The sequence below is a fragment of the Gallus gallus genome, chromosome 4, assembly GCF_016699485.2.
Source record: "Gallus gallus isolate bGalGal1 chromosome 4, bGalGal1.mat.broiler.GRCg7b, whole genome shotgun sequence".
In the NCBI taxonomy this organism is placed as follows: Eukaryota; Metazoa; Chordata; class Aves; order Galliformes; family Phasianidae; genus Gallus; species Gallus gallus.
The window spans coordinates 85,017,831-85,044,927 of record NC_052535.1 but is presented as its reverse complement, the minus strand read 5'-3'; the positions used below and the strand labels follow the sequence as shown (position 1 = coordinate 85,044,927).

The 27,097-nt window shown below is 45.3% G+C and overlaps 1 protein-coding gene across 18 annotated transcripts in view; it reads left to right on the top strand.

The window, feature by feature from the left end:
* REEP1 (receptor accessory protein 1) overlaps window positions 1–27,097 on the top strand; it is a 59,998-nt gene that overhangs the window by 24,530 nt on the left and 8,371 nt on the right. For 4 of the 18 annotated variants that reach the window (XM_040700328.2, XM_040700336.2, XM_040700327.2 and 1 more), the window contains exons 3-8: window positions 1,984–2,060; window positions 3,957–4,077; window positions 5,653–5,766; window positions 12,570–12,620; window positions 15,926–16,094; window positions 21,836–21,871. In XM_040700328.2, the coding sequence (XP_040556262.1) occupies window positions 1,984–2,060; window positions 3,957–4,077; window positions 5,653–5,766; window positions 12,570–12,620; window positions 15,926–16,094; window positions 21,836–21,871 (568 nt within the window). Of the gene's footprint in view, window positions 1–1,983; window positions 2,061–3,956; window positions 4,078–5,652; window positions 5,767–12,569; window positions 12,621–15,925; window positions 16,095–21,835; window positions 21,872–24,422; window positions 24,449–25,245; window positions 25,290–25,610; window positions 25,766–27,097 lie in introns of those variants that run through there. The other 14 variants (XM_040700344.2, XM_040700329.2, XM_015285981.4 and 11 more) reach the window with 9 other exon arrangements.

Here is a 27,097-nt window from a genome sequence, read left to right as displayed (position 1 = left end):
TAATGTTGTTTTTCAGCATATCACACCAGTTGCAGAGATATGGTAGTTAGGGGTTGATTACCAAAAGAAAAAAGAATAAAGTTGTTTACACTGACGCAGCACAACCCTTCACATACTGGTCTAAAATTATATCACCATAGTTTATTTTTGTTCTTCTCGGTAATAGTCATTTTGATAAATGTTGCTTTAGGCTGATCAAGGCCCATCCCCACCAGATCTTGGTTTGTGTTTAAAGGTTTTGCTGGCAGTAATGTCTAACTGACAGAACTGTGCTAGCAGTGAGGCTCTAAGCGAGCTGCAGTTATGTAAAAACTCTGGCAGAAGCTGCCTTGGGAAGGCAGTCCTCCCATGCCTTTAGCAGTGGCACTTTACACTAAATATAAGAACAAATCTAAGTGCTGGGGGAGCACAGCTGGGCGCCTGGTGCTCAGAGGATAATTTCAGTACTTGTAGGCAGATGGAGGAGCACTACAGGCTCTGTCCCCACTGCACTGGGGGAAGGATGAAGCAAGGCATTTGAGAGCTGGTGAGTCTCAGCCTTATTGGAACCTCTGTGGTCCTTCCCCACCGCAGCACCAGGTGTGGATGTCCCTGCCGTGCTGCCTTCTTTGCGGCCTTCCCTCATTGTGTTGCAGCCCTAAGTAACACGTTGCAACTCTCCAATTCATGGGTTGTCATAGATTTTGCTTCCTTAAACTTTCTGACGTCCCTGCAAAGCCACTTAGGAATACTGGCTGCATTTCTCTCATTAAACAGTTATTTTTTCCAAGCAAGAATGGTGGTTTCTTTTATTATTTTTATTTTTTCAATCAAAATAGAGATTTCCATAGGAACGTCAGTTTTCAAATACCAATTAGACAATAATTTTCAGTTAAATTAACGCCTGTCTAAACTCTCCTACCACATTTTTTCTTTGGAGCTGCAGATTTTTAAAGCTTTTGGGCTTTCAGTTTTACAGTTTGTCATTGGAAAAAAAAGTGTTGAGAGGAAGCAAAAAGTTTTTTTCTCATCTCCAGTGCTTGGAAATGATTCCTTGTTGCTTGATAAACATTAGCGGAAGTGCTGGTGGCAGGTGGCAGGTGATGGTATTTCTCTTCAGCCCAAGAAGAACCAATACCACATACATCAGAATGGCTTAGCTGTGCCTTTTAAATACATTCATTGATCAGTGACAAAAACCCACAGATTCTTGAATTACTTGAGACACTACAGTTTCCCTGACCAAGTCCCAGCTCCCCATGAGACTTCTCCCATGTTTGTCACTGTCACCTCAAAGGAGATAGTCCATAAATCACCCACCACTCTATAAATTCACCCCACAACACATTTACCATAGGTGAACACAGTGACAGCACAGCACATGCTTTTGCCACCAGTGCGAAGTAAAATGCTCTCACCTAAGCCCTCAGAAGGGAATTTGAGCTAGTGTACTTGCCCTTGTCCCTGCAGTGGGCTCAGGGGTTGTATGTGGGCAGGCACTGTTGCTCACCTGATGCATGCTAATTCAGCTCAGTTCCCGAGCCCTGGGTCACTGCACATTGCACATTATCTATCTGTCTCTTTCTGGATAGTTTCCCCTGCCTGTATGTAATATGTAAGTACATTTTGTCTTAATTGCAATTCCGTCCACACCCTAGTATTAACCTTGGCTATTAAGATGAGCCAAGTGAGATTTTTAATACCCTGTGATAAGGCTGTCCTTTCCTGGCCTGTAAGGCTTCCTCTATGGGAATGGCAAATCAAGCTGTCCTACTTGTCCCAATCCTATTCTAAATCCTTCCTCCCTGAGGGTTTGTGTGGAAATCTGCTATGTGCTATGAGGTGGGGGAGCCCTGGCATCTTCAAGTCCTTACTGATTGTTAAATAAGTAAGTGGGGAAAGCCTTTTTTCTATGAGAGTCTTTGCACACATTACCTGTATGAGATGACTTGAGCTCTTGGGGGAAAATGTGTGTTACTGAAAGCTACTGCTTTCTTTTGCCAGGTCAAATGGATGATGTACTGGATAATATTTGCGCTCTTCACGACAGCAGAGACGTTCACGGATATCTTTCTTTGTTGGTGAGCATCAGTTGGGAACAGATCTTTGAACTGAAATGGAAATAAAATCAAAATGTTTGTAAGGGAAAAAATGGGGCCCGAGTGTGCACTGTTTCTTGAATATAGGATTAGCACATTCAGGTGCATAGGGATGCTTAGTGTGAGAGGGCCACACTTCCTTTCTCTGTGCTGTCATAGGAAAAGGAGGAAAGAGAGTAGAACTGCTCAATAGTATCTCATTAGTAAGAAATCACCACAGGAGTCTCTGTCCCCTGTCTGTAAGAAATAGGGCTCTGTCAGGTGCATATCTATCAGATGCACATCTGATAGCTGATTTGTATGCTTGCAGAGGTAGTCACATAAAAATAGTATCTAGCTACAGGCACAGTTCTAGACTTAGATAATTGTGTCCTGCTGTAACTACACTGACTCTGTGGATCAGGCAAAAACAGCCCTGCAGCACAGGATTTGATTTCTATTTGCTGCCTGGGTCATGTTGCTTCAGACATCTTGCCTGTTCCTTCCTGGGTGGGATGGAGTTACAATTTGATGGAGGACAGTGACAGTCCAAGTTGTGGAGGGCTCACTGGTGCCAGTGGAAGGATTCCTGGCAAGCTGTCAGGGCTTGAGTGCATGAATGCCTAATCATGAGATTCAATTCTTTAAATTGGGATGCTCAAGTTTGGAAGTACTTGATTTGTTGCCCGTTTTATTACAGGTTCTGCTAACCTAGTGAAAACCAGTGAGGTTGGTAGACTTGAGACTGAAGATTTAACTATAGAGTATGGCCCTCACCTCTTAACATTGTATGCCTCTAGTGAGTCCTCCAGACGAAGGGAGTTGGGGTATTTGGCAGCATGTCAGATCTTTTGAAGAGGACATAAAAGACATTATTGTCTCTTTATCCAATTTGTATGCAGATCTACCTTCACTGTCCCCATCTGGAAGGGTTTCCTTGTTGTTTTCTTTTGGAGGACGTGCTATTTGGATCTCCCTGTAGGAATAGCAGAGGGCTTGTCATTTCCACAGAGCCTATGAGATCAAGTGTGCTGCAGAGAGCCTCACTGAGGTCGAAGATCAATTTGCCAGGTCCATGCTCACAGTAGAGCATCTCAGGGGCCCTAAATACTGTACAGCCCATCTGGCTTGATGACGGCCAAGGAGGGGAATCAGAAAGGGTAAAAGTGCAGGAACTTATGAGCTGGGACAAGGGCTATTTAAGAAGAAAGAAAAAGGAAAAAAAGATTAAAAGAATAAAAACGCCCAAGTGATGCACAGTGCAGTTGCTCACCATGAGCTCAGTGAGTCCCAAAGTAACCTCCCGCAGTTTAATTGCTGAGCATTATGTCATATGACATGAAATATTTCTTTGGTCAGTTTGGGTCAACAGAGAAGAGAAGCAGAAGAGTACTTGACTCAGTGTAAGAACTGCTCAGGAACAACTAAAATGTTGGTATGTTAATAACAATATTTTCACTGTATATCCAAAATGGCACCATATCAGCTACTTTGAAGGAAATTAACTCTATTCCAGCTGCAACTGGGGCAGAAAGGCAAAGAAAAGCATAGAGATGAAAGATGCATAAGTATATTGATGATATACTCACTTGCTGGTTTGCTGTTTGCTCATTAAGACAGTGGGAGCAATTAAGGCAGCATTTGTTCTCACTGCATGCAGACAGCTCCTCTTATCACACAACAGAGTCTTTTCCAGACCATCCAATAACAGCTCTGATACCTGAGTAAAGATTTACACATGCATAGCTGTGATGTGTGTGAAGGTAAGTGAATGTCTTTTGGTCTTTGGATTCTTTGGTAAACTGAAGCCTTAAACTGAGCTGGCCAGTGTGCTGAGCATCTCTAATCAAGAGCAGTCACCCAAGTGGGAGAAGCCATTAATAGCTCTTTTTCTTCTAGGTTTCCATTCTACTATGAACTCAAAATAGCTTTTGTAGCTTGGCTGCTGTCTCCATACACAAAAGGCTCCAGCCTGCTGTACAGGAAATTTGTTCACCCAACGCTGTCTTCAAAAGAAAAGGTAATCACAGGTGCCTGAGTGGAACAGATCTACAGTGTTTGCCCTGGTCTTCATACCACTCATTTTCATTGAAGGACTGGGATTTGCTTATTTTCTTCCTTTGTCAATTGATCATCTCTTTTTGGTTGATGTGTTTTTGTTTTTTAGTGGTGGTTGTTTTTTAAATTCTGGCATCTGTTCAGCTCACTCATGTATATTAGCTCATCTTTGTGCACTTGAGAAGCTGGGAGGGAGGGGGATAATAATACCTCCAGAGCTGTTTTGCACGTACTAGCTGAATATAGCTGGAGTGCTGTGTTACAGCTGCATGTAGTGATTAGAGAAACATGGTCAGGCAGCCAGGGCTCCTTAACTTTGTACCTAGCTATGTGCAGCAATGAGACAAATAGTCCAAGCTGTCTGAGAGGGACGTAGCAAGCACTTGCTTGACTGGGAGAGGTGCAGAATGCTGATGGCATGTAGCATGTTGAGGTCCTGGGCTGAGAAATGTCCTGCTGAAGTTCATGGTGTTAATTTTAGAGGAGACATTACAGCTTGAATCATTTGCCTGCCTAGGAGACTACCATGGTTGTGAATGGGACATTGTCAGGCAGATCCATCTGGCTCGTATGAATACACAGGCTAAGAATAGCTATCAGTCACATATCAACATACAAGCTACTAAGAAGTGAATAACTGTTTCCCACGTTGCCAGCCATGGCAGTGAAAGATCTCTGTTTAAGCCACAGGCAGTGCATGAACAATTGTGTCTCAGTCCTGTCAGGACTGAGGAACAGTGAGGATTTTTGTTTCCTGGGAAATTCTGCTTATGCTTCTCACAAGTAGTGCTCATGCATCTTGGGTTACCACCTCCTATCTGCTAGGAATGAGGAGAGGAATCACTGAGAAACCAACAGCTTCTTACAGTCTCCAGCTCCTACTAACCCAGTATACCCAGTAGCTAATCACTGAAAGTTGTCGTCATCCATTATCATCTAGGTCCCTGTGTCTTGGGGGAAGGGAGCACAAGGACAGGAACTTTCCCTGCATATTGTGCAACGTTAAAATCCAGACCCTCTAGGCCTACTTCCATGGGCATTTTGGAGATGGACACTGCAGTGATGTGCACAGATACCTCAGATACTTCTGACAGGACGAGTATGGACCCAGGGCAGTATAGCTGCAGCTGGCCTGCAACATACTGCTATTTCTTTTTAACTATGCAGCAATCCAGTTTGTCTTTGGAGTCCATAGATTGCCAATGGCTTCTGACACATCCTTTCCAGGTAGATGTGTCTATCTTGCTTCCAGCACCTATCATGGTGGTTGCTCTGTGCAAGTATATTCCAACTTTGGACCTCAATCCTCCATTCATGGAATAAAGAGATCCCAAAAGCTGAAATGGAAGTTACTGCTCCCCTGCAAATCTTTCCTATTTGCAAATGTTGACTGTGAACTTCTCCGCAGCCAGGGTGAGGGAAAAGGAGCATGTCTACTTCCACAAAGATGACCTAATTCTGCTGAGAGTTTGAGGCTGGAAGCACTCTGTACTTATCACTCTTGTGTTTCTTTTTGTTTTATTGTCTGCTCTGACAGGAGATCGATGACTGCCTCGTCCAGGCCAAAGACCGGAGCTACGATGCCCTCGTGCACTTCGGGAAGCGGGGCCTGAACGTTGCGGCCACAGCAGCTGTCATGGCAGCTTCCAAGGTAAAGGTGGGGGTCAGGATGGTGATATTAGCTTCTCATCTGCATCCATTGTCAGCTATAGCCACGGTCTGAAGAGTGATACATACTAGGGGTAGGGATTCTCTCACTGGTTTTCATCATGCCCCCCAGTTTGCTTCCCATTCACCAGCCACAGATGTGGCTCTTGGGATGAAGACAGTAAATGTGAACCTGTGTGGGGTTGTAAATGCAGCATGAAAACTAGGGTCTGCTTCAGGCCTCTTTTTTTTTGTTATTTTCCATGCCATTCAGTACCCACATGACAACATTAGCAGTGCTGTTCATCACAGCCTGCACTCTTCATTTTCCCTGTCAAAGTGGGGGCATGAATGCTGCTAACACAAACACAGCACCCAATCTAGGAAGTAGTTTTTTGTCAGTACTTTGCCAGGGAAGTGAAAGGCCCAGCTTGTCATCTGTTGTGCTGTATTCTTGAGAAGTCTAGTGACCTCTAGTCCAGATACTAACAGAAAGTAGCTGTAACTTGAAGTTCAGGAAGGCTGAAAATTCGTCTGACAGATTTACACATAACATACCTGGTGCATAATTCTCTGGGGACGTGCTTATGTGAGAGTGAATGGGAAGTGACATTAGTTGCTTCTGAGGAATGAGTAGATGCTGGAGGAGTGGTCTTTTCAGAGGAGGTGTGTCCTGTAGTCTGTTCCTGGCTTAGAGCCAGGACCAGAAAATAGCTGTTATCTCTTTCTATGCATGAAAGGTGCAAGAACTTGATAACTGGATATTGTGGTTCTGCTCTCTGGCAATGGATTACCACGGTTTAGGATAGATGTGCATAGCAGCTATACTCTTGTGTTTTGTGGAGCAAGACTTCTCTAAAAAATGCAGCTTTCATGCAGCCAAATACAGTACTTCTTGCAGAAAGGTAACGGAAGCATATGAGCAAGATGGATGCTGGCATTAGGAGAAATGCGTGAATGGGAGTTGAAGGAAATTGTTTTCCTCTGCCAAATGCTTTTCTTATGACCCTGGGCACATCATTTAGCATATCCTGGCCTTATCTCCTGTAAAAATGAATAATTCATCCTTAGGAGGCCAAATATGGTATAGGCTATTAAGCATGTGGAATTGAAGAAGATGTTATGTAAGTGTGAGCCCCTGAGATGTGTCATATACACACAGAGTGACAAGGATATGCAAAAGCTGTTCCAAAAAAAAAAAAAAAGGCCAAGAATTGCCTCCTGTTCCATTGCCAAGCATCGGGCAGACTATGGCTGTCAGCCTGGCTCAGTTCTTCTCCTGATACATTGCTCTTAAGATTCTCACTGCCTTGAAATACAGCTCCAGTGGCAGCAGGAAGCCAGGCAGAATGGAGAAGACCCTCCAGGGTACAAGGAAAGTACTGCTTTGTTTCAGATAATGAAGCTTCACTTTCATTGCTGAAAGAAACCAACATATGCTGTGACTTCTGTGGTACTGCTGTATGGCACATCTGCCAGTCTAACTTGAGAGTAAACAGTTAAAATATTGTTCCCCATGCTGGACCAAGAGAGTCTTTCCTGCACGCTCCTCTGGGGATAGGGAAGTGTTCTGTTAATAGGATTTAGAGGTAGTCATTGGATTGATCGATTTATACAATAACGCAAGCAGCGTTCATTCCTTTCATTCAACCTTGAGATTTAAGTTACAGAGTACTTGAGGAAAAATGTGATTCCTGACTTCTTCACCACTTCAGCATGTAGCCCCTAGCAAGTTGCTTCTGTGCTCCTCAGGGTGCAGTTTCAGCAGGCACAGTGAGGTGATCTAACAGTTCTCCTTTTCCAAAAGGGGGGTGATGCTCCCACTCCCATTGGGTTTCTCTGCACCAGCTGTTTGGGTCTCTTTGCATTAGCTCTAATCTATTTTAATGCTAATTCATAAGGAGAAAGAAAGGGAGTACCATTTTTCTTATCAAGTGGAAGAGTCCACAAGTGTGTCCCATGAGTGCTGGAGCCAGCACAAGGGGAGGGACAGAGCTGCATCATGAGGAGTATGGCTGGAGGAGATAAAAACAAGATCTTCCCTTCCTGGTTGTGGGCAGGAGATAGTTTAGCTGTGCTGCTCATGGGACCTCACCCTTAATACCTTTACACTCTTCATGGTACAGTAGTTAGGAGTGGTTGAGGCAGTTTCTGTCCCTGCCCTTCTCAGACTGAAATTTTGGGCAGGGAGGGTTGAGTGGTTGTGATTGTGATTTTCAGCCTGATGTGTTCCAGTTCTGCAGTGCCTCCAATATTCAGGATGTGAGGTGCAATGGCTCAGGTGTGGATGTGTTCCCATTTAGCTATCCCCTGCCCTGGGAATGGTTTCCAAGAGATGAACGATGGTGACAGCTTCTGTTGTCCTGGTTTTCAGCCCCTGTTAAATATATGTCAGCACCCTTACTGGCACAATTGAGGAGGTATAGCAGAGGCAGATTAACCTGCATGAGTGAAGTTTAAGTGATTATTTATCTAGAAAACACTTTGAGCTGACAGACACCAAACAGAACTGCAGTGCTGTCCTCAGAGGAAAGTTTCCAGAGAAGAGAAAAGAGAAGACTGGTTCTGAGCCTTATCCTGACTTTCCCTCTGCCAACGTTTAAGGGTATCCAGCTTGCCTGAGATAAGTGTTGAGTGTAGATTGGAAAGTGAGCTCTGAAAAGGCTCATTGGGTTTCAGCCTTTAACAGGTCACATTAAAACTGCAGCCTACAGAGGTGACTGCCTATTCAGAGCTATTGAGCACATGCAGTTCCCGTGGAAAATGGGGCTTTTACCAGCAAGTGAATGGGAGGATCTCTCTTATTTTCTTCTTCACTTGGTTTAAAGGATGAGGAAAAGATGATTTCCTATTAAGAAATAGACCCTCAGACACTGCAGTGGGAACTGCAAGTGGGAGCTGGCAAATACACAGTGATATGTTGTGTTAAAAGTGTGTTCCATCTAGACTTTTCAGTTTTCAGTAAATGACCTTCAATCTAAAGGCTCCTGTACTTGGAGATATGGCTCCCACTGTGCACAGCCCTGTTCACTGCTGTCTTTGTCCCACGGTGTGGGACATCTTGTGCTCCCACTGGTCCAGATCCATCATGATCTCTTCTCTTTGGTGATAAGATCTCTGGGCAAGGCTCACAGTTTCTTTTTTTTTGTTTGTTTTTTAAATCCACAACTCAGCACAGTGTTGCTGGCTCTCTGATTATGCTTTGTGTCTGACAGGCTGCTACTTAGAGGTTTCTCATAGGCTAAGAAGCTGCAAGCTGAGCACAGCCACACACCTTCCTTATCTCTGATCCCCTGACCCCTTTCCCCTTTCTATCTTAAATAACAATCTTAGCCAAGTGCAAGCTTCTCTCTCTCCCCCCTCCTTCTGCTCCCCTCCCCTCCACTGCTCTGTTTTGTTTTGAAGCCACAGTTGTGCTAATGTTGGCACAAACCTGTGCCAGTTCATTTTACAGGCCGAGGAGCTGTCAGTGTCCCAAGTACCCTGAGCCTGCCCAGCTGGCTCACTTGGGTGTTTTCTCTCTCTGAGTGGAGTCTATTTTTGATGCTCTCTTAGCAGACAGAGCATTAGATAGCTGGGTTTATTACCCCTGCTAGGTGCTCAGCATGGATCTTTTCCCTACCCCCAGCAGCCTGCATCTCCTCTAAAGAGCATAATCTCATTTGGGGCTCTGTAATCCTGTCCTCATTGGTTGGTCATCTGTCACACACCGTGACTTCAAGTGGGTCAGTGCTAAGTGGTGGGATTAGATGACCAAGCAGTAAATCTTGCTGCTCTTTGCATGTTTTTTGTTCCAGCTAGTTCAGCCATTCCCACTTGCAAGGAGCCCTGGACACTGATCACCTCTTTTCTAGCTCAGCTTGCAGCAGCAGAGGAGAAGCAGAAAAGGAGCCTGATTTGGGTCTGAGTGGCTCTCCTTCCCTCTGCTGTTACTGCAGAAACAGGGCAGCAGCAGGGCTGTTATGGGACACAGGCAGTGGGGCAGGTGCAAGGCTTTGGCTGGGCAGCAGAGCCATCAGATGGAGGCCTGGGCACAAACAGGCTTTTCATTGGCAGTACTCTGGTTTCTGATGAGAGCAGCTGAGACATGTGCGACTGCAGTGAGGAGCAGTACTGATGGCTGGGAGGCAGCACCAGCCTCCTCTGGCACACCCATAGGAGCAGTTGCTCATCTTCCACCTGTCCCCCTGAGCTTCCCACCACCTGCTGCCTTGCCCTGTCCCCACTTGCCAACCCTCCACTCCTTCCTTCCCTTCTCAGGAGCCTGCCGTGCTCTGCCTTTGTCTCCTCTGTTTCTAAAGCCCTTCCATCACCAGTTTTACACTCTCCCCAGCTTTGGACTTCCATTCTCCTTAAAGCTTCCTCATTTCCCAGATCCTATTCTCTTATTCCTCATTCTGGACAAACCAATTCAGCCAAACAGGTCAGTGTCATTTTACCACAAGACAAATCCTGCTGCCAACTACTTAACCACCTCAGACTGCAGTTTCAACTCTGTTCTTCAAAGCAGAGCTGCAGAAAACATCCTACAGCCATCAGACCATCACAAGTCCAAGATTTCTAATAACACACTTTCCCTGGCTCCTCTGTTTGCACAGCAGCTGATGCTGTGCCTGTTGTGTGCCCCTTGGTGCAGCCTGCCTTCAGGAAGGGAGTGGGGGGCACGGCACACTGCTGGCAGTGGGCACAGGGCCTTGGCAAGAGATGATAAACGAGGTGGAAGGTGCAGGCACGCATGACTGGTGTCACTGAAAAGACATTTGTGCCTAATAAGTCTGAGAAACAGTCCAGGAGCCTTTCATGCATGGGGAAATATGGCTTGCAGTGCTGCCAGAGCTAGCAATCATTCTGAATATCTGTTAAAAAGGCCAGACATGCAGATGAAGGTGGGAAGCATTCAGTACTCGCTTCCACCTCTTTAACTGCTGCATCAGCAGTTCCCAAACTGCTTCAGCTCAAAACCACCTGACAAGTCTGGCAGCATCACCTCCATTCCCTCTGGGCTCATCACCCCATAGGGGCTGCAGCACTGCTAGTTTAGGTTTCCTGAACCCAAGAAATTTGTTGGAAAGTCTCCCAGTTTTTTGCTGGGTTTTAAGCCAGGTGAAGAAGCACTGAAGATCACTTAGATTTTATCCTCACTGGTCAAACAGCATTTTTTCCTTCATTTCTAGTACTTGGCAGGTGTAGCCAGCGCAGCTGCCCAGAAGTCAGAAGTATTTAGCTCTCTGATTTCCCATGATGATTGATAGCTATTCATGTTTAGAGTCTAGACTTTTGTGGAAGAAATGGTGCCTTTGGTGGCATGGCAGTAGAGACCTGTGCTTTTACTTGAACTGGGAAAGAGGGACGTGGGGAGCCTCCTTTCCTAAAAGAGGAAGGATAAAGCATCTTTGTAATGAGAACACTGCAAGGAAAGTGTTTCTTTGCTAATCAAATGCATTATAGGACAGTCTGTCCAGTCTGTTTAGTACCGTATCTTTAACAGCCACACCATACTGTGTGCCCTGTTCTTTTATATGGCCATGAGCTGCAGAAATCAGGAGGGGACCTGTCGTTATCTCAGAAGGGCTGAGCACATTCCTTATGAACACAGCATCCTTTAAAGGATCTCCACTTGGGATCCAAAGCCAGTGATCTCTCGGTTGAGCTATATTATCCCAACAAAGGCTTTCTTGAAACATACGGTGCCACTAATCACTATTTCATGAGTTGTATCTGTCATGGTGTAATGCATTTTTTTCACTCTGAAGACTCAAAACACTGATTTTCCCCCACATCAACAAAACAAAATCCCTGCTGCAGAGATACAATCTAAGCAGCTGATTCTGGTTTTTTCATCTCATTGGCTCTTGCATTAATGTCTCAAGGAGCAGACAATAGCCAGTGAATGCACAGGACAGCAGAACCAAACAATAAATGTACCCTGAGAGGCTGGGCTGGGACAGACAATTTCATACTTTTCCCAGGAGAGGAAATGGACTGCACAAACAAGAAGGGTGGATGAGATTAAGTTTCCACCATGAACGTTAATGTCAGCTGATTTCCTTTTGAGTCTTCTGTACTGTCTGACCTCTCCAAACTGTGTAGCTCTTCCCAGGCAGCCATGGCACGCAAGCCATAAAGATATTGTTTGTAGGATAGCTGCATTCATGTGGTTTGACAATGGCAGAAGCAACTGCTCCCTTCATTCAGGCCTCTGGTTAGCCCCCAGAACCAATGGTTTTGCTCTTATCAGGGCCTTCTGCAGGCAGGCCCTGTTAGCTTCTTCATGCAAACACACTTGTTGGTGTAATTCCCCAGTGTTACCCTACTTCTCAGAAGGGCTGGTAATCACTAGGACTAAAATGACTCCTGAGCATCCCTGACCTAATCCTGTGCCTAAACTAGTCATAACGTAGTCCTGTAGTGCACTCTGTTCTTAATGACTGTCAGTCTGTATTACAGAGGTGGTCAGGCACTGGGGGTCTCTCCAGTGGGATGAACCTGTGAAGTGCAAAGACTGACAGCCTGTTGTGTTGATAATTTGCTTAACTCTTTAAACGCACTTGCTAGGTAACACCCTGTCAGCTGGGGTTATGGAGTGTTTTCTCCATCTCTCTGGGAGAGCTGAGGAAGGGAGAATCTACATTCAAAGTTGTAGTTCACAGGTGGGTGCCCCTGCTTTGTGTGTGTGTGTGTGAGTCCCTGTACAACAGTGCCCAGTGTCATGCTCATGTCTCACCTTGATTACTTATGCTTCAAACCGACCTTATTCTCAAAGCTTTTATGTTTGTTGCCACATTGGCTCTTTTTTTCCCTTGCTAGGTCTCTCAACTACTTCATTTACACTTGTATTTGGACCAGAAAAAAGGGCAGGTAATCTGCTGAATGCTTCTGCTAACACCTAACACCTGCCTCCCTGTAAAATACTAGTTTGAACTGTTTTCAGCTGAGGTTGGTCTCAGCCCAGATGCTGTTTGCCCTGCTTCCAGTAGGTAGATCCTTCATGCTGAGCTTTAAAAGCCTCTCCTTGATCTCACCAGCAAAATGCCTTCCAAGTCCTCTGCTGGCAATTGGAGACTCCAGCAGTCAGGCAGTGAGCTCTGAATGCAGAAAAACCATCTAACTCAGGTTGTTGCTACTGTGTTGGCCAAGCTGCCGTGTTTGTGTTTGTTTTTTCACTAATGGACAAAGAGAGCCTCACTCCCACTGCTGTGATCCCATTAGAGTGGTTGGGCTTGCAGTGGAGCTAGAGAGACCGGGACATGGCTCAAAGGTGAAGATGGATTTCTGCAAGCATTTTCTGACAGGTGTGGTTGGGGAAGTCCTGCTGACACCTAGCAATAACCGATGCCCTAGGACTATGCACAACCCCTTGTAGCAAAGATCTGCAGGATGGCAGCTGTAATATGCATGCAGACGTGTCTGCTACTGTGTAACAGGAGTTGCAGCAAAGAGAGAGGAGGAAATTAACAGGTTTAGTATTGTGCTGGAAGTGTGGTGAGTGTGACTTAGTGTTCCCTTGCCTGTCCATTAACTACTGATCCTAAAACGTAAAAGGCCAGAAGGTGCCATCCTGCATTAACACAAAGCTTCTCTTACATGACTTGGCAGTTTTTGGTTCCTGATTTGTGTCACGTCACTGTGCTGTTACAGTTTCAGCTGCAAAATGTAGTTTGTAGTTATTAAAGATGTTCTGAAGCCTAAATAATGTCTGCAGAATTCTTTCAGATTGTCTAACTGAAGGTATGATGAAATCCAGACACTGTTATTTGTTTATATTTAGATTATACTTAATGAGACTTTGTTACATACATTGCAGATTTTAAGATTATGGTCCTAACTTTGTTTTCCCAGAGGCTGTGTAAAACCACCTACGTATGTGGAAGAATTTTTATGAATGATTTCATTGTATGTAGACTCAATTTTTTCAAACTCTTAAGTCCACCTTCCTTTTAAAACTTATATTTCCAGTGTGAATGCAGAGATGAACTCTAGAGAGGCAAAGTAATTCTGTTGCAGTGCCTTTTAGAGCATCTGTGACGATACTGACTTCAGATTTTGGAAAGGACCATGATTTCTGATGACTCCAAGCTATATTGGTTGGGTCAGTGTTTGTGGCTTGGGCTGTTAACACTGAGTTAATGTTCTTCACTAGGAGGTGATGTTACCACGTGCTTTTTAGTGTTTGTCTTCTGTCCTGTCAGTGCCACTGAGCCCCATTCCAGTCTGGCCCTTCTCTGCTCCTTTCCCTGAGAAAACAGATGATGAGAGGCATACATCAGGTCCTTGTTTTAAAGCTTTTAGGTCATTCTGTGCCACTGTATCACAGGTTCCAATGCAAATATATATATATATATATAAAATTAGCATATCTCCTTAATTTTCAATGCAAAAGTGTGCATTTAGTGTCATCTTCCCTGCCACATGAATCTCATCTCTAATCTGACTCACATCCACATACAGAAGTCACTCTGTGGAATGAAATGCTATTTGGGTTAGCTGGCTGAGCAAAGCAGCTGGGAGGAGGTTAAAAGCTTGAGTTCTGCTGACATTTGAGCTGGTGGTGCAAGAGGAATACAGCACTCGTGGTACAGCAGCTTATCAATTGCTAAGCCCTCAGCTTTGCTCGTCCAGTCATTCTGCAACAGCAAAATATTAGCTAGTGATCTGATTGCTCATAACTAGCTCTTGCTAGGGAGCTGTCTGCTGTAGTCAGACTCCAGGGTAGAATGTCTCATGTTCCCTTTAATCAGCAGTGAGGATTGGGTGGTAGTGCAGGAATCTGAAGAGCCATAGAATGGTTTGGGTTGGAAGGGACCTGAAGGATCATCAAATTCCAACCCCCATCACCTGCTCACGTCCAGTTTTTCTGCCACCTATGTCCCCCGGTCCCTCTCTGCAGGACTGCTCCCAATCCATTCATCCTCCCAGTCTGTGCTGATGTTTGAGATTGCCTTGATCAAGGTGCCAACAGAGCATGCATAGAGACGTGTTAAGACGCCAAATGTTCAGTAAACCAAGGAGAAAAACCCTATTGTGGCTTCCTGGCTGGCTCCACCATGTGACTGCCCTACAAAGAACAGCTCGGTTTTATTGTACTTAATGATATGTGTTTCTACTGAAGATGTTTCAGAGCAGCAGGGAAGGAGTTATCGCCATGTGCTCTTTGGTTCTTGCTGATGCAGAAAAGTGCTGTAGTCCAGGATGAGCAGCCTGTCTGTGGCTGAACTGATACGCTTTGGAAGTCTGAATCCTGAGAGGGTTTTTCAGCCTAAAGCTTTTTGTACAAGAAAAGTTGGGATATTACTGATCCAGCAACTTCCTTGAATGTAAAGACTGAAAGTTGCCATGGCAACTTTGGTTATAAGCACCTTGTGCTGTGCCTAATTACAATGCCTAGAAGTAAGTTGCTAAGGAATTTATACGGGGTAGAAGCACTGATTTCCCATTACTCTGCTTGTGAAACTTCTGAAGTGATGCTGGTAAATCAGTACTTTTAGGTAACTCAATATTTCACTGTATCAATGCCAGTTCACTAAGGGACAGGCACGGAATGTGTTTGTCTCTTGATTGATAGCTAGTCTGAAAAGCAATACAAATGGGAGGAGTTTATTTCTTCCTTAAGCTGCATGAAAAAAACACGGGAATAGTTATTTGCCTTTAAGAATAACTTCTTATTACATTAAAATTTCAAACGTTCTGTCCTCTGAAAATTCTTTCTGTGACTGAGAACTGCTGGATGAATATCATCATAGAGGATTAACTTCAAAAGGAAGTTATTTTGATGCAGACCGTTTAATTGCAGTTCTGAAACAAGAAGCTGTCTAAGATATTAGTGTAGAAAAGTACCTACCAGAAAGTTCCTACATCCTCCTCCTCCTTCAGATGTGGCCAAGGCTGCTCCAAGTTCAAATGACTGCACTGAAGAATCGGAGATGTTCTTCATCACAGTTTTGAACAATCACATTCTGTGCACAGAACCACTCCAAAAGGAAGAGCAAAGACAGTAAAATAATGCTTTTAACACTCGTTTACATCCTCTCTAGGTTACTGGAGCAGGCAGTTTTTTTCTTTCCCTATTGTCCTAATGGTCTTCAATGAGCCAGGGAGAAGGAATGTTTGAAATTCACTGTCTCATCTAACTTCTGTGTATATTATTTGCTTGCTTGTTTAACTAGGGACAGGGGGCCCTGTCTGAGAGACTAAGGAGCTTTAGCATGCAGGATCTCTCAACAATTCGTGGTGACAGCAGCAGCACTGTTCCTCCTTCGGTCACTGTACGAACAAGTAGCAAACAGAGCCAGCCAAAAACATCCAGAAGTGCATCGGAAGGCACTGGCAGCTCAGGTAAGTGCCAGCATTATTTTCAGTGTTGTGTTGTCTGGAATATCACACAGCTGAATGAAGTAATGCAGTTGGCAGGAATATATAGAAACAGACATTGCAGGCAGCACATACCAGAACTCAGAGGACACAGACACACTGTTGAGTCTCTTGGCACTTAAAGAGAGAGAACAGTATTGTTTGATGGTTACTATTCCTGACTGGTACCAAGGAGTGGACTTGAGCATGCAGGGAGCCAATATCAGCCCTCACAAACTGAAAAGTTGGGTTCTAGGGCTGAAATCGGTGTTGGTTTTCAATAAGAGGCACTAATGGAAGTGCCAAAATCAGAGATAAGGATGTCCAGTAGTAGGCAAGGGTCATTATTATTATTAGAGCCTCCTTTTGGTGATACAGCTTCTCACTCTTACGCTGTGCAAATGTGTGTTCTGATGGATATCTGGTTTAAATTAATTCAACTCCTGCTTCTTCTGAACTATACAATAGCTGATACTTGACAGCTGCAGTTCAAGAGCTGCATCACTGCTGAAGCCTGAGAAATAAAACCTGTAAAGAGCACTCCTAGAAGCAGAGACTTAGGTCTGATAGCTGTTTGTGCCAAGGATGTCTGGGTAAGCACTGTTATGAAAAGCAAGTGTCTCTGAAAAGCAAAGGTTTGTTTTTAAAAATATAAAAGAATAAAGGGAAGAAAATACATGGTGGGAATGAAATCCATTCCTGTATACACCGTTAACAGATTTTGCTTTCACTTGTGGCAAGTGATCTGAAAATAGTGTTTACACCCAGAATAGAAAACTCTTATTCAAACATAGATAAATAAAACCTTCCAAAGCCTCCATCCATCCCATCTCTCTTATTGATTTCATTGAGGTTCCTCATCCAGGAACCTGCTTGTTGCAGGGCCCTTCTCCCCCCACAGCCAATGCAGACAGGCATCACTAAAGGGCTTTTGCATTCACTTTAAATCAAATTAAGGAAAATAAATGGTCCTGATCTCTCCCATCCTTGTGCCATTTTGCGTGGGCACAGTTATGCATGTAGTCAGAATGACTAGAGGAGCAAATTGATCAGTCATAACAAGTGTGTGTGCGTGTATGCATATAGAAGAGTGGGATCTCTCAGCCTGTATGAGGTCCTGAGAGCTGCACACCAAGCCTAGGCATAGTCTCATTGCTTCACCTTTTGTGTTTGCTTAGTTGGAATTTTGCACGTAAGCAAGGGAGAGAAAGAATATGCTGCCTATTAGTATGCTGTATGTACATATAATATATTATATACTACCAAACAGCTGACATACAGCTCTTTTTCCTGTCCCAAAGCCCTGAGATAACACAGATGTCCATGTCAGCAGTCCCCACTGTCTCACAGAAACATTAGACTTTTCTTTACGTTCCTGTTTTTGAGATAATGGGACTGAGTTGGTCTGACATCAGAGAGAGTCAGCAAAAATACCCCTGCCTGTTTGACATGAGAATGACTCAGCTGCAGATCACTGCTTTCTTGTAAAGGTCCCAGAAGCCACCAGCCACCAGAAAGCCTGACAGCAGTAGCTGGGATGTGTAGAACAACTTTAAGAAAGTTAACAGAGCCTGGCTAGGACTGCAGACACTTTCTGCCCTAGAAATCCTGCTTTATGGAGGCTTTTAGGGAAGGCTTGAAGGAACAGGTCTTGCATATGCAAGAGAGGCAATGTGGTGCTCATGGGGAATCACAACGACTGAATTCAGACCCTGCTTTATTGCAAAATGCCGGTGTGACCTGGAGAGTACATTGGCTCCTCAGTGTGTCTGTAAACCAGCACAAATTGTACTTTCCATGGCCAAGTCCTGACAGCCCAGTGTGATAGAAGATTCTCATGTATTTTAGGGTGAATACCTTCGAAGATTTCTTATGTACACCTTACATTAGTGACTAGAACATGTGAAATACCTGATCAGTGCCACAGTCCTGTCTGTGGATCCATCCCAGTCTTTCAAGGTTTCTCAGTTGGTAGTTATTAGGTGGTTCTCCATCTTGTCACTACTTCTGAGAAGTTTCTGGACAACCAAAGTGTCCCTTTTTAATTTGTTCTTCTAATCTGTCCTTCCTTTCCCAATCCAGGCACCGGAGGCACTGCATGTGGGTGTGCTGGGATTTGGATGACTTGATGATTTGGCTGTTATTCCCATAGCCCTTCTTCTGCCGTGCATTCATCCCAGTGTTTCCCTGCTCACTTGCTTACCCTCGTCCTCCATTCATTCCAACCTATTGCAGCTCTATGCAAGTGCAGCTTTCAGTGTCAGTGTCCACACTTTAAAATGCCAGTAACTGCAGCAGGGACAGGAACCTGAAGTGTTATATTTTGCCTGGGTGCGTTGGGATGTGCTGATGTGCTAAAGTGCTAGTGAGGTTTGCTTGAGGAAGGAGGCATTGCGGGGCCATAGTCAGCCTAGAATGGGGAAGCCAAGCACTGCTGGAGCCATTGTAACTCTTTACTTTGACCCTGACATCCCCACGTGTGGGAGCACGCGTGAACATCAGTCAGTTCTAAGGGACATCCACAGTCACTGTTGAAGGAGTACCTACAGTGTCAAGGAGAGAAGAGGAGCCTTATGATAAAATGATGTGAAGTGCTGCCCTCGGGACATGGAACAGGCTTGCTGAAGCCACTCAATCTGTCCTGTAGTAAAGAGCTGTGAGTGGGAAGAAATCCTGAAAGTGGTGTAGCTGTGCTCCAAAGGCAGCCAAACCACCCATGGAAAATCAGAAGTAATTTGCTCATGCTGTCCGTTATCTATCTTGTTTTCACAACAGAGCCCACTGACGTGTGGGGAGCTGCCCTGCTGCTCCTGATTTCAGGCTGTGGCAGCCCCAGAGCTGTGAGATTGTGGGTGCTGGATCACTGTCCTGGGAAATTACTGCTGTTGTTTGCCCTCCAAAGTAACTTAAGACACTTTGGAGAGATACAGTAGGAAACCAACGGGTGAGGAGCTGGGAAGTCCTCAAGCCAGCTTTGCTGCTGAACAAATGGTACCTGGAAGGACAGCCTCACTTAGAACAATGTGGCAAAGACAAGAGTTGGCTCTTTAGGTCTAGATTACAGTTTGAGTGAATCCCATTCCTTGAGCACTGAAAACAGAGCCAGATCTGGTGTGGAACTTGGTGTTACTCACTTCTCATCCTGTTGCATGACTGTGTTTAAGAGCAGATGGGATATTTAAAAGAAAGTGATTTCTACAGACAGAGATGGAGAGAGGTCTGCTGCCTTCCTTGCGCAGAGACAGCTGAAACTCAGCTATGTTGGTATGAAAACCCCCACTCCCCCAGTGAGCACCAGGAGCGCTTTGGGTTCTGGTTTCACATCCCTGGGAATGCTTCCAAGCCCACCGAGACAACTTTCCTAACACCAGTGGGCTTTGGCTCTGGCCAAAAGCTGGCTGCAGCATTGTGCTGTACTCCAACTACATTAAATAACCACTCAGCTACTTTCATTTCCATTGCTGTTATTTTTTTAAGATGTGACTGGTGCTGCTTAGATTGATTTGTGGCTCCCTGAATTTCCTTTTGACAGCAAAGCGCTGTGTGAAGAGCTTAGCATTTGGTTAGCAGTGCCACATGCAGACATAGCAAAGGTTTATTTTTGTCTGCAGAAGAGTGTCTTATGAGGCCGTGACATAGGATATGCCAGAGTTGCCTTTGAGAGAAGGGGAATGAGCCCTACCTTTTGCTGTTTGTCCCATAGTTGCAACCCGCACTTTGGCCAAGACAGCTGTGCAAAGTGCTTGAGCAATAGCTGAGATGCTCAGCGAGCCTTTAGTGCAGACAGCTGAGCCATGGGGCAGGCACCTGAGCTATTCACACCCATCCCACAGAAAGACCGTGCTCCTCCTCCTCCCCACACCCAATCTAAAGCCACGCGTGGGCAACACAAGGGGCAAAAGCAGCTTTGCTATGACTTGTGTCCTCACAGTGAGTTACACGAAGCCTTACCACTGCTTCTGTGAAGCACATGCACACCTTTCTCCAACGCACGCCAAGGAGACACAGTGAGCGCCCTCCCTATGCGTGACAGCCCAGCCACCTGTCCTCTTTATCTCATCTCTCACTTTGCTCTTAGTTCAGCATTTCTCAATTTAGCATCCTGATGGTATCATAGCTCTGATGCGTGTTCCAACCTGTGCTTCTCCCCGAGGCAGAACTGCTCCTTTCATTGGGGAACTGTAAATGTTGTGTGGCTGTTCATCACAATAAACAATTGGAAGGTCCAGAGCAGTGTTTCCAAATACTTCTCAAGGCAATCCTGCTTTTCTGGCAAATGCCAAATAAACAGATGTGTCTGTATTAACAGTGCGGGGCTTTTGTACTTCTGAACCTTATATTATTGCCTTAAAAGTATCCTGGACAGTGCAGATTGTTCCTTTCCAATGGCTGGTGAGTGTGACACGTGTGACTTGTGGAGTGGGATGGCGGCCACTGTGTCTCAAAGCTCAGTCCCACAGTTGATGCAAACATATGTCGTGGTTGCTCATGTTTGCTGAAACTCCCAGTGTGGGCTGGGGGTTGGAAGCCAGCCTTTATTTTGGGTAAGCCAGTGAGATGTAGTTCAGCAAGAAGCTTTGCATTGCTTGACAAGACATCGGTGTCTGGAGGTGACACTGTGTGCCCAGAGCATCCTGCAAAGGCACCATGCTGCCCAGACTGAGTGCTTGAGCCTTTCCTGAGGTGGAGGTCATTCTTAGCTGGAGTGATCTCAAAGCAGAAACATGCGGTGTGCTTTCTGACGCCGCTCTGTGCAGGAGAGAGTCGGGACTGTTCCTGTACTTTGTTTTCCTAGCTTAAGCTCTGAAGGCTTTGCAGGATGGAGCAAAGGTTGGGAAATATCAGCACTCAGCGTGTGCCTGGATAGGCCTGTCCCCACTGACCAGAAAAGCTCTAGGAACAGCCCATGTACGTATGTTGTATGGTCTCAGAGAGCAAGCCTTCAGAAAATTCAGATTGGTTACCATCAGAGGTTGAAACTATGGAAGAGCTGTCAGTGTCAGCAGTGCAGGATAATGTTTACCAAAGAAATCACACACAGCTCAAACCCTTTTTGCTCCAGAAGCTCCTTTTATCCGGAGTCATTGGTGCCTCTCTGAGGATTAAACTGGGAGGCTCAAACTTGAAATGGCTTCTGGGCTGTTTCCTAAAGCACAAACACAGTGAAGCTGTGAAGATAACAGTTTTGTGAACACCTGTGGATCAGGTGCATTTGCACTGAAGGATGCAATGCAATTCCCTTGGTTATCTTCATTCTTACAGTAAACCACTGCAAAACTTCTTGCTGTGTTCCTGGTTGAGGAATATCAGGGTTCTGTGAATGTATTTGTTCAGAAGCTGCCCGAGTGTCTGCACCAATGCTTGGTGAAATGTAGGCATGTAGTAATGCAAGCCCCAGTACTGCAACCTGTCTTTACATTGCACAACCACTTGTGCTGTGTTGCACATTGCTTATCCACTCTCCCCCCAGTCAGGAGTTATTTCTGTTGAGTGATCTGAGAACAGAGCCTAGGAGCTGTATGTACTCCCAGTCTTAGCACACAGCCACGTGAGCCACGTTCCTGGGTCTGTGCTTTGTGATGGCGAGCAGAGACAACCATCTCTATGCAGACAGGAGCCACGAAGCCCTCCTTGGGGCTGTTCAGCAGAGATTTAGAGATGCTCAGTGCTTTCTGAGAAATGGTAGCTTACCCTGATGAGTCCCTAACACTCAGCTCCTCTTTCAGTGTGCACGTGTTGCTCAGTATGCCGACTCCTCAGAGGTGAGTGCTGGATTTCCTGCACCCTGATATCCACGCGTACCTTTTGGGCATGGCTGTGTTCCCCAGCCTGGCTTGCTCCTGCTGCTCTTACTCACCAGGTTTCCTAACACCAGGGGAACAAGCAGTGGGGCAGCCAGGCTACGAGTGGATGTGTGAGCCGTGTGTGTGCTGACAGCAAGTTTTGCAGTGCTGCTCACCTTACTGACCCAAAGCTGGGGAGTTTATCTCTGGAGAAAAACCTCAGTCCTTTCTCTCATAGAGGATGCATTTTGTCCCAGTGGCTGATGAAAGGAGTGGGAGGCCTCAGGCTTGGGCATGCCAAAGGATGGAGCTGCCAAGCACGTTGTTTAGGGAGGAAGAAGAAATCCAGACGGGCAGCATCCCGTGTTGGTGGGAGCTGACTTTCCTATATACCTCACCTCATGTGCTTTCTGTTTATTTTGCATACTGCAATCAGCTTTGCAGCAGAGGCACTCAGGATCACAGTGCTGCCAACGTACTGCAGCCACTGCTGTGAAAACACAGCTGGCTCATGTCACCTCCAGAGCAGCTGGGCATGCAGCATTAAGGCCTGGAGGCTGCAGCTCCCAGCCTGACCCTCTGTCTCCTTGCACATTATGTTGGTGGCAAACCAAGCTTCACACGCTTGCTTTGTCACCCTCCCTGTTGTTCTCTTGGGGTTGGGACTAGATGATTTACGGCCCCTTCCAACCCAAGCCATACAATGATCCTATGGTTCTATGATTCTCTTCTAGCTCTTTGCACTTTCACATTTGGGGTGAGCGTGCTGCTGAGCAAGGAAAATGAAGCCTATTTAAAGTGATACCAGTTTAAGCAGTCGTGAAGCCCTTGTATTCACAGTGCATTTTATTAGCACCCTTCTAATTTTAGCCTCAACCAATTTTACGGATTTGACTCCTCAGTGTTATTTACAAAAGATTCATTGGATCCTGAAGTGCTACGTAGGCATGAATTAAACCTGGGGAGGTCTTTTAACGATGCTACAACAGTAGTCAAACCAATGTGTTTCTGAATTGGGCCTAAATTTGTGTACACTTTCAGATTGCTTTATTTTGCTGTATTTTTCCCTTGACTCAACCCAGTCGCTCTGACAGTGTCGGTCGGAATATGCTGTATCTCATAGAAGGTTCCTTCTGCCCCCACAGGCTGCCCTTTCTCTGTCTCCAAGGCAATGCATGCATTAATGCACTCGCAGACAATGGTGTGCCCTTTACATGCTCCTTAGTAAGTGCAGCTTTGGTGGCCAGGTCCCAGACTATGTAATGTGAACGTTTTTTTCCTCAAAGCTGCAAAGAAAGAAGCGAAGTTTGCTTAATTAGACCAAATTGTTCCAAACTATTGGCGCTGATCTTTCTCTCATACCAACTTCTGTGCAGCCAGTTTCAGGATACAAACATTAGAAGTACTCAGTCCTGAAGAGTTTATAACCCAAAAGGGCAGATATTCAAGCCTAACCTCAAGCAGGATATTAAAGGCTGTCTCAGAGCCTTGATGAGGCCTTTTTGGCAGGAGCAGTTGCCTTAATGTTTTTGCAGGTGAAACTCAACTCTCTCTCTTAAAACCCCACAGCTCTTAGGAGAGCACAGGCTGGTGGGAGCAAAAAGCTGCCCTCCCAGCTCCCTGGGCAATATCCTGAAGGAGGCAATGGATACAGACACATTAATTTGGGCCGCACCACAGGGGGTTCATGAAGATGCAGCCTCCTTATGCCATGGGATGGGCATCTGCACAGAGACTGAAGGCCACGCTGAGTTCAGTGTGATGCACAGAAGAAGCAAATCATAGAACCATTTGAGTTGGAAGGGGCTTTTAAAGCTAATCTCGTCCAACCCCTCTGCAATGAACAGGGACACCTACAGCTCCATCAGGAGCTCAGAACCCCATCCAGCCTGACCTTGAGTGTCTTCAGGGACAGGGCATGCACCACCATTCCAGGCAACCTGTGCCAGTGCCTCACCACCCTTATTGTAAAAAAAACTGTGATCTGTGCTCACAGAACTATCCCAGGTCTTTACTTCAGCTTCTGTCATCTCTTCTATGCTCGAGGCCTGTGGAAAGTCATCCTGAGGATGACGGTGGAACAGCGATACAATTACATAAGTGTTCTTTTTCCCCTTCGGGAAGGACAGAGGGAAAACCTTCAGGGATTTGTTTGTCTTTTGGCAGTGCCCAGCGAATGCTTAAGTGCTGCTCAATGTTAAACGAGCTTGCCTGGGACTTGCATTTAAGAAATAACTTCTGTGCTCAGTGCTATCTCAGTTAACATCTCTTGGGTGCTATTGCAAAGGCTGTGGGGCATGGCTGAGAGAGGAACAACGTTAGGCTTTGCAGAGAATAAATATATCTCAAAGATGTTTAAAATTTGTTGTGTACCAGGAAAGCTGCTACATCTACGTGTATCTGAGGGGAAGTTTAATAGTGATTTCAGGCAACATAAGAAATATGTAAGGACATTAGAGACAAATGAGACTGGTTTGTGAATGTGTACTGTATGTGACTGATACAGTAATGTGCGCCTTTAAAACTACAGCTCAGCAGTGACTGATGGGCAGCTTAGCCGAGGTGTGCAGTCAGCCATGCACAAGATGTTGCAGCACAAAGCCAGGAGGAGCATTATTTTGCTGGAGCCTTTTCCTGCGTGTGCCTCTCACCCTGAAGACAAGGCGACAGATCATGCAGGCAGCATAGAGCTCAGCGAAGACCTTAATGGGATGCTCACTTAGTAGTGTTTTAAATCACCTTACTGGTGTATTAGATGTACCCAGCTCCTTCTTTGTGGTATGCTGCAAAGCACACGTGAGATTCTTTCAGCAGAAAGTATTCTTATCAATGAATTGGCTCTTCGCCAGGGAAGCTGTCCATACAGCCCTGAAGAAAACAATTAAATGGTCCAGGTGACCATTAGGTCGTTTTTGCTCATAGCCAGTTTTGCTGCTCTCTCTTTTGCTAGGGATTTACACACTTCTTAACCTTTCTCTCATTGTGCTTAAAGTCCAGACAACCACTTTCTGTTGCTCCAGGAATTTTATTCCTTAAAACCTTCCTTTTCAATGCTGAATCATATTTTTATGGGCAAAGTTTGCATCACTTTACAGCAGTACCTCTGAATGGCAGCTTGGGAGTTTTTAATATTTATTTTAGTAATGTCAGGGAAAGAAAAATGTTCATAGTGAATCAGTAGGTTGTTTAAGTACATTTAAGTACGTTTCCATTTCAGCTACTAAGTTCAAACATTCATTGTTGTTTAATAAACTCCAGTTCAACCACAGATGTTCTGAAAGCAAAGATGAGAATTTCTGTGCTCTGAAACGATATTCCTCCCCCTTCAACATCCAAATGTTTTCCCCTAACAGTTTATTCTTTCCTTTTCTCCATGTAAATATTATGGGACTCTGATGTAAGTGTTAAAGATTGCATGAGTTTTCTTCTGAGGTGTTTGGAATAGACTAGTACTTAACAACTTAATCATTTGTGGGATGTGTTTTCATTAACCAGTGACTTTGTTGATGATGTGAATAGGCTTGTTTGCTTTGGTTGCACTTGACTTCAGCTTTGGAAAGATGAGCCTCTGTCTGTCTCTGTTTTGTGGCCCCTGGGCAGTGTGTGCTGGTAGATTGGCTGCTTCTAACTTCTTGGTTTGGCAATGAAAATTGTTGGAGAAGTACACGAGTTGGGTCAATGTATTTTGGAAATGATGGCAAATTTGTCTTTGTTGCAGGGAAAAGAAGCTGATCGCCATCGTATAATAAATATCTGCTCTCTTGTTCTTATTAAGTGCTGTGCAAAACTCCTTACATGAAGAATCCCCCAGAAAGGCTTAGCTTTGGAGTGACTTAATGTTCCATTACAATAATACAACACCTTGTTCCTGGCTTGTGTAGTCTGTGACTGTGGTTTGTTATATAGTCCCTGAGGAATTACAATGACAGAAGAAAGAAGTGTTGCCTGGGAAAATAAGGGTTGGGGAGGTCCAGCTTCTCTCAGAGGTACTGGGGTGCTCAATTTGCTCTGTAACTGTATTTAAGTATCCAAGTATTTCTGAGGATCTACATCAAAGTCCTTTGCTCATGTGTAATTAGTGGGCAAGGTCCTGACTTCTGTTATGCTTCTGTAAACTCATAGGTCCGGATAGTGAAAAGACATTTCTGCAGGAAGTAGCAGCAGCCTGAGCCTGGGACATGAGCAGTTTTCCCATTTCTGCAATAATTCTACCCCTCTATGCAAAGCTGTGTAGGCAAAAATGGAACAGGTGAAAACACTCAAAAGGCACCCTACTCTGAGATGGGGAATGAGAGCCTCCTGAAGGTGAGAGAGTCAGGGGACAGGCCTGGATTTACATGGTTCCTGGGTTCACACAACACCTCCTGGCTGTGAACCAGTCCCAGGGGCCATCAGCTGCGTCCCTGGAGCAGCACACACTGCTGGCTCTGCCACTTCGGGGACATATGATAGTGCCCTGAGGCCCTGTTGCCTCTTAGGAACATACAGGAGGTGACTTGAGGCCAAGCACTGTCCTCAAGAAGCCAGCCCCAACTGTGTGTTTTGCTTTTTGGTCTGCCCCTTCTCTAGAAGCAAACCTTGGTGTCCCTGCTTTAGTCCTATTTTCTCCACCTGCAGAGGACCCACTCTGTTGGTGTAGGAAAAGTAAGTTTTTATCTTGTAATTGCCTGGTTCACAAAAAAAACCGACCTCATAGTTGGTGCTCATTCAGCCCTTCTGAGGTGAGTTGCTTCTGGTCTCACAGTAGTGCAATGTTCCACAACAATCATGGGACAAAGCCTGGCATTCCAGGTGGATATGAGGTTGGCATTGCCCACGGTGTAGATGTCTGAGTCAGGATGGGTAGGCAATCCTCCCTTCTCACTCCAGACCTTATAGGATATCTGTACTCAAGGCCTGTTCTCGTCAATGCTCAGAAACGTACTGTGAAAGCCTAGGCTGGACACGTGTTCCCTTTTCCAGGACAGTGAGGCTGAAGTGAATCTGGTTCCCATTTGGCTGGGTTTTGGTTCCTCATTCACAGTGAGATAGAGCAGGGGAGCAGTCCTCAGCCCTTATTCCAGTGGACTTTGCCAACCTCTGCTGATGGAGTCAAAGCAGTGCATGTCAGCTGGGAGACTGATCTTTCCCCAGTCTTCAAAGCAGCAGCTCTGGGGCAGGGACACCGTACTCAGGCTGCTGGGGAGAGTGGGAGGCCTGCAGAAG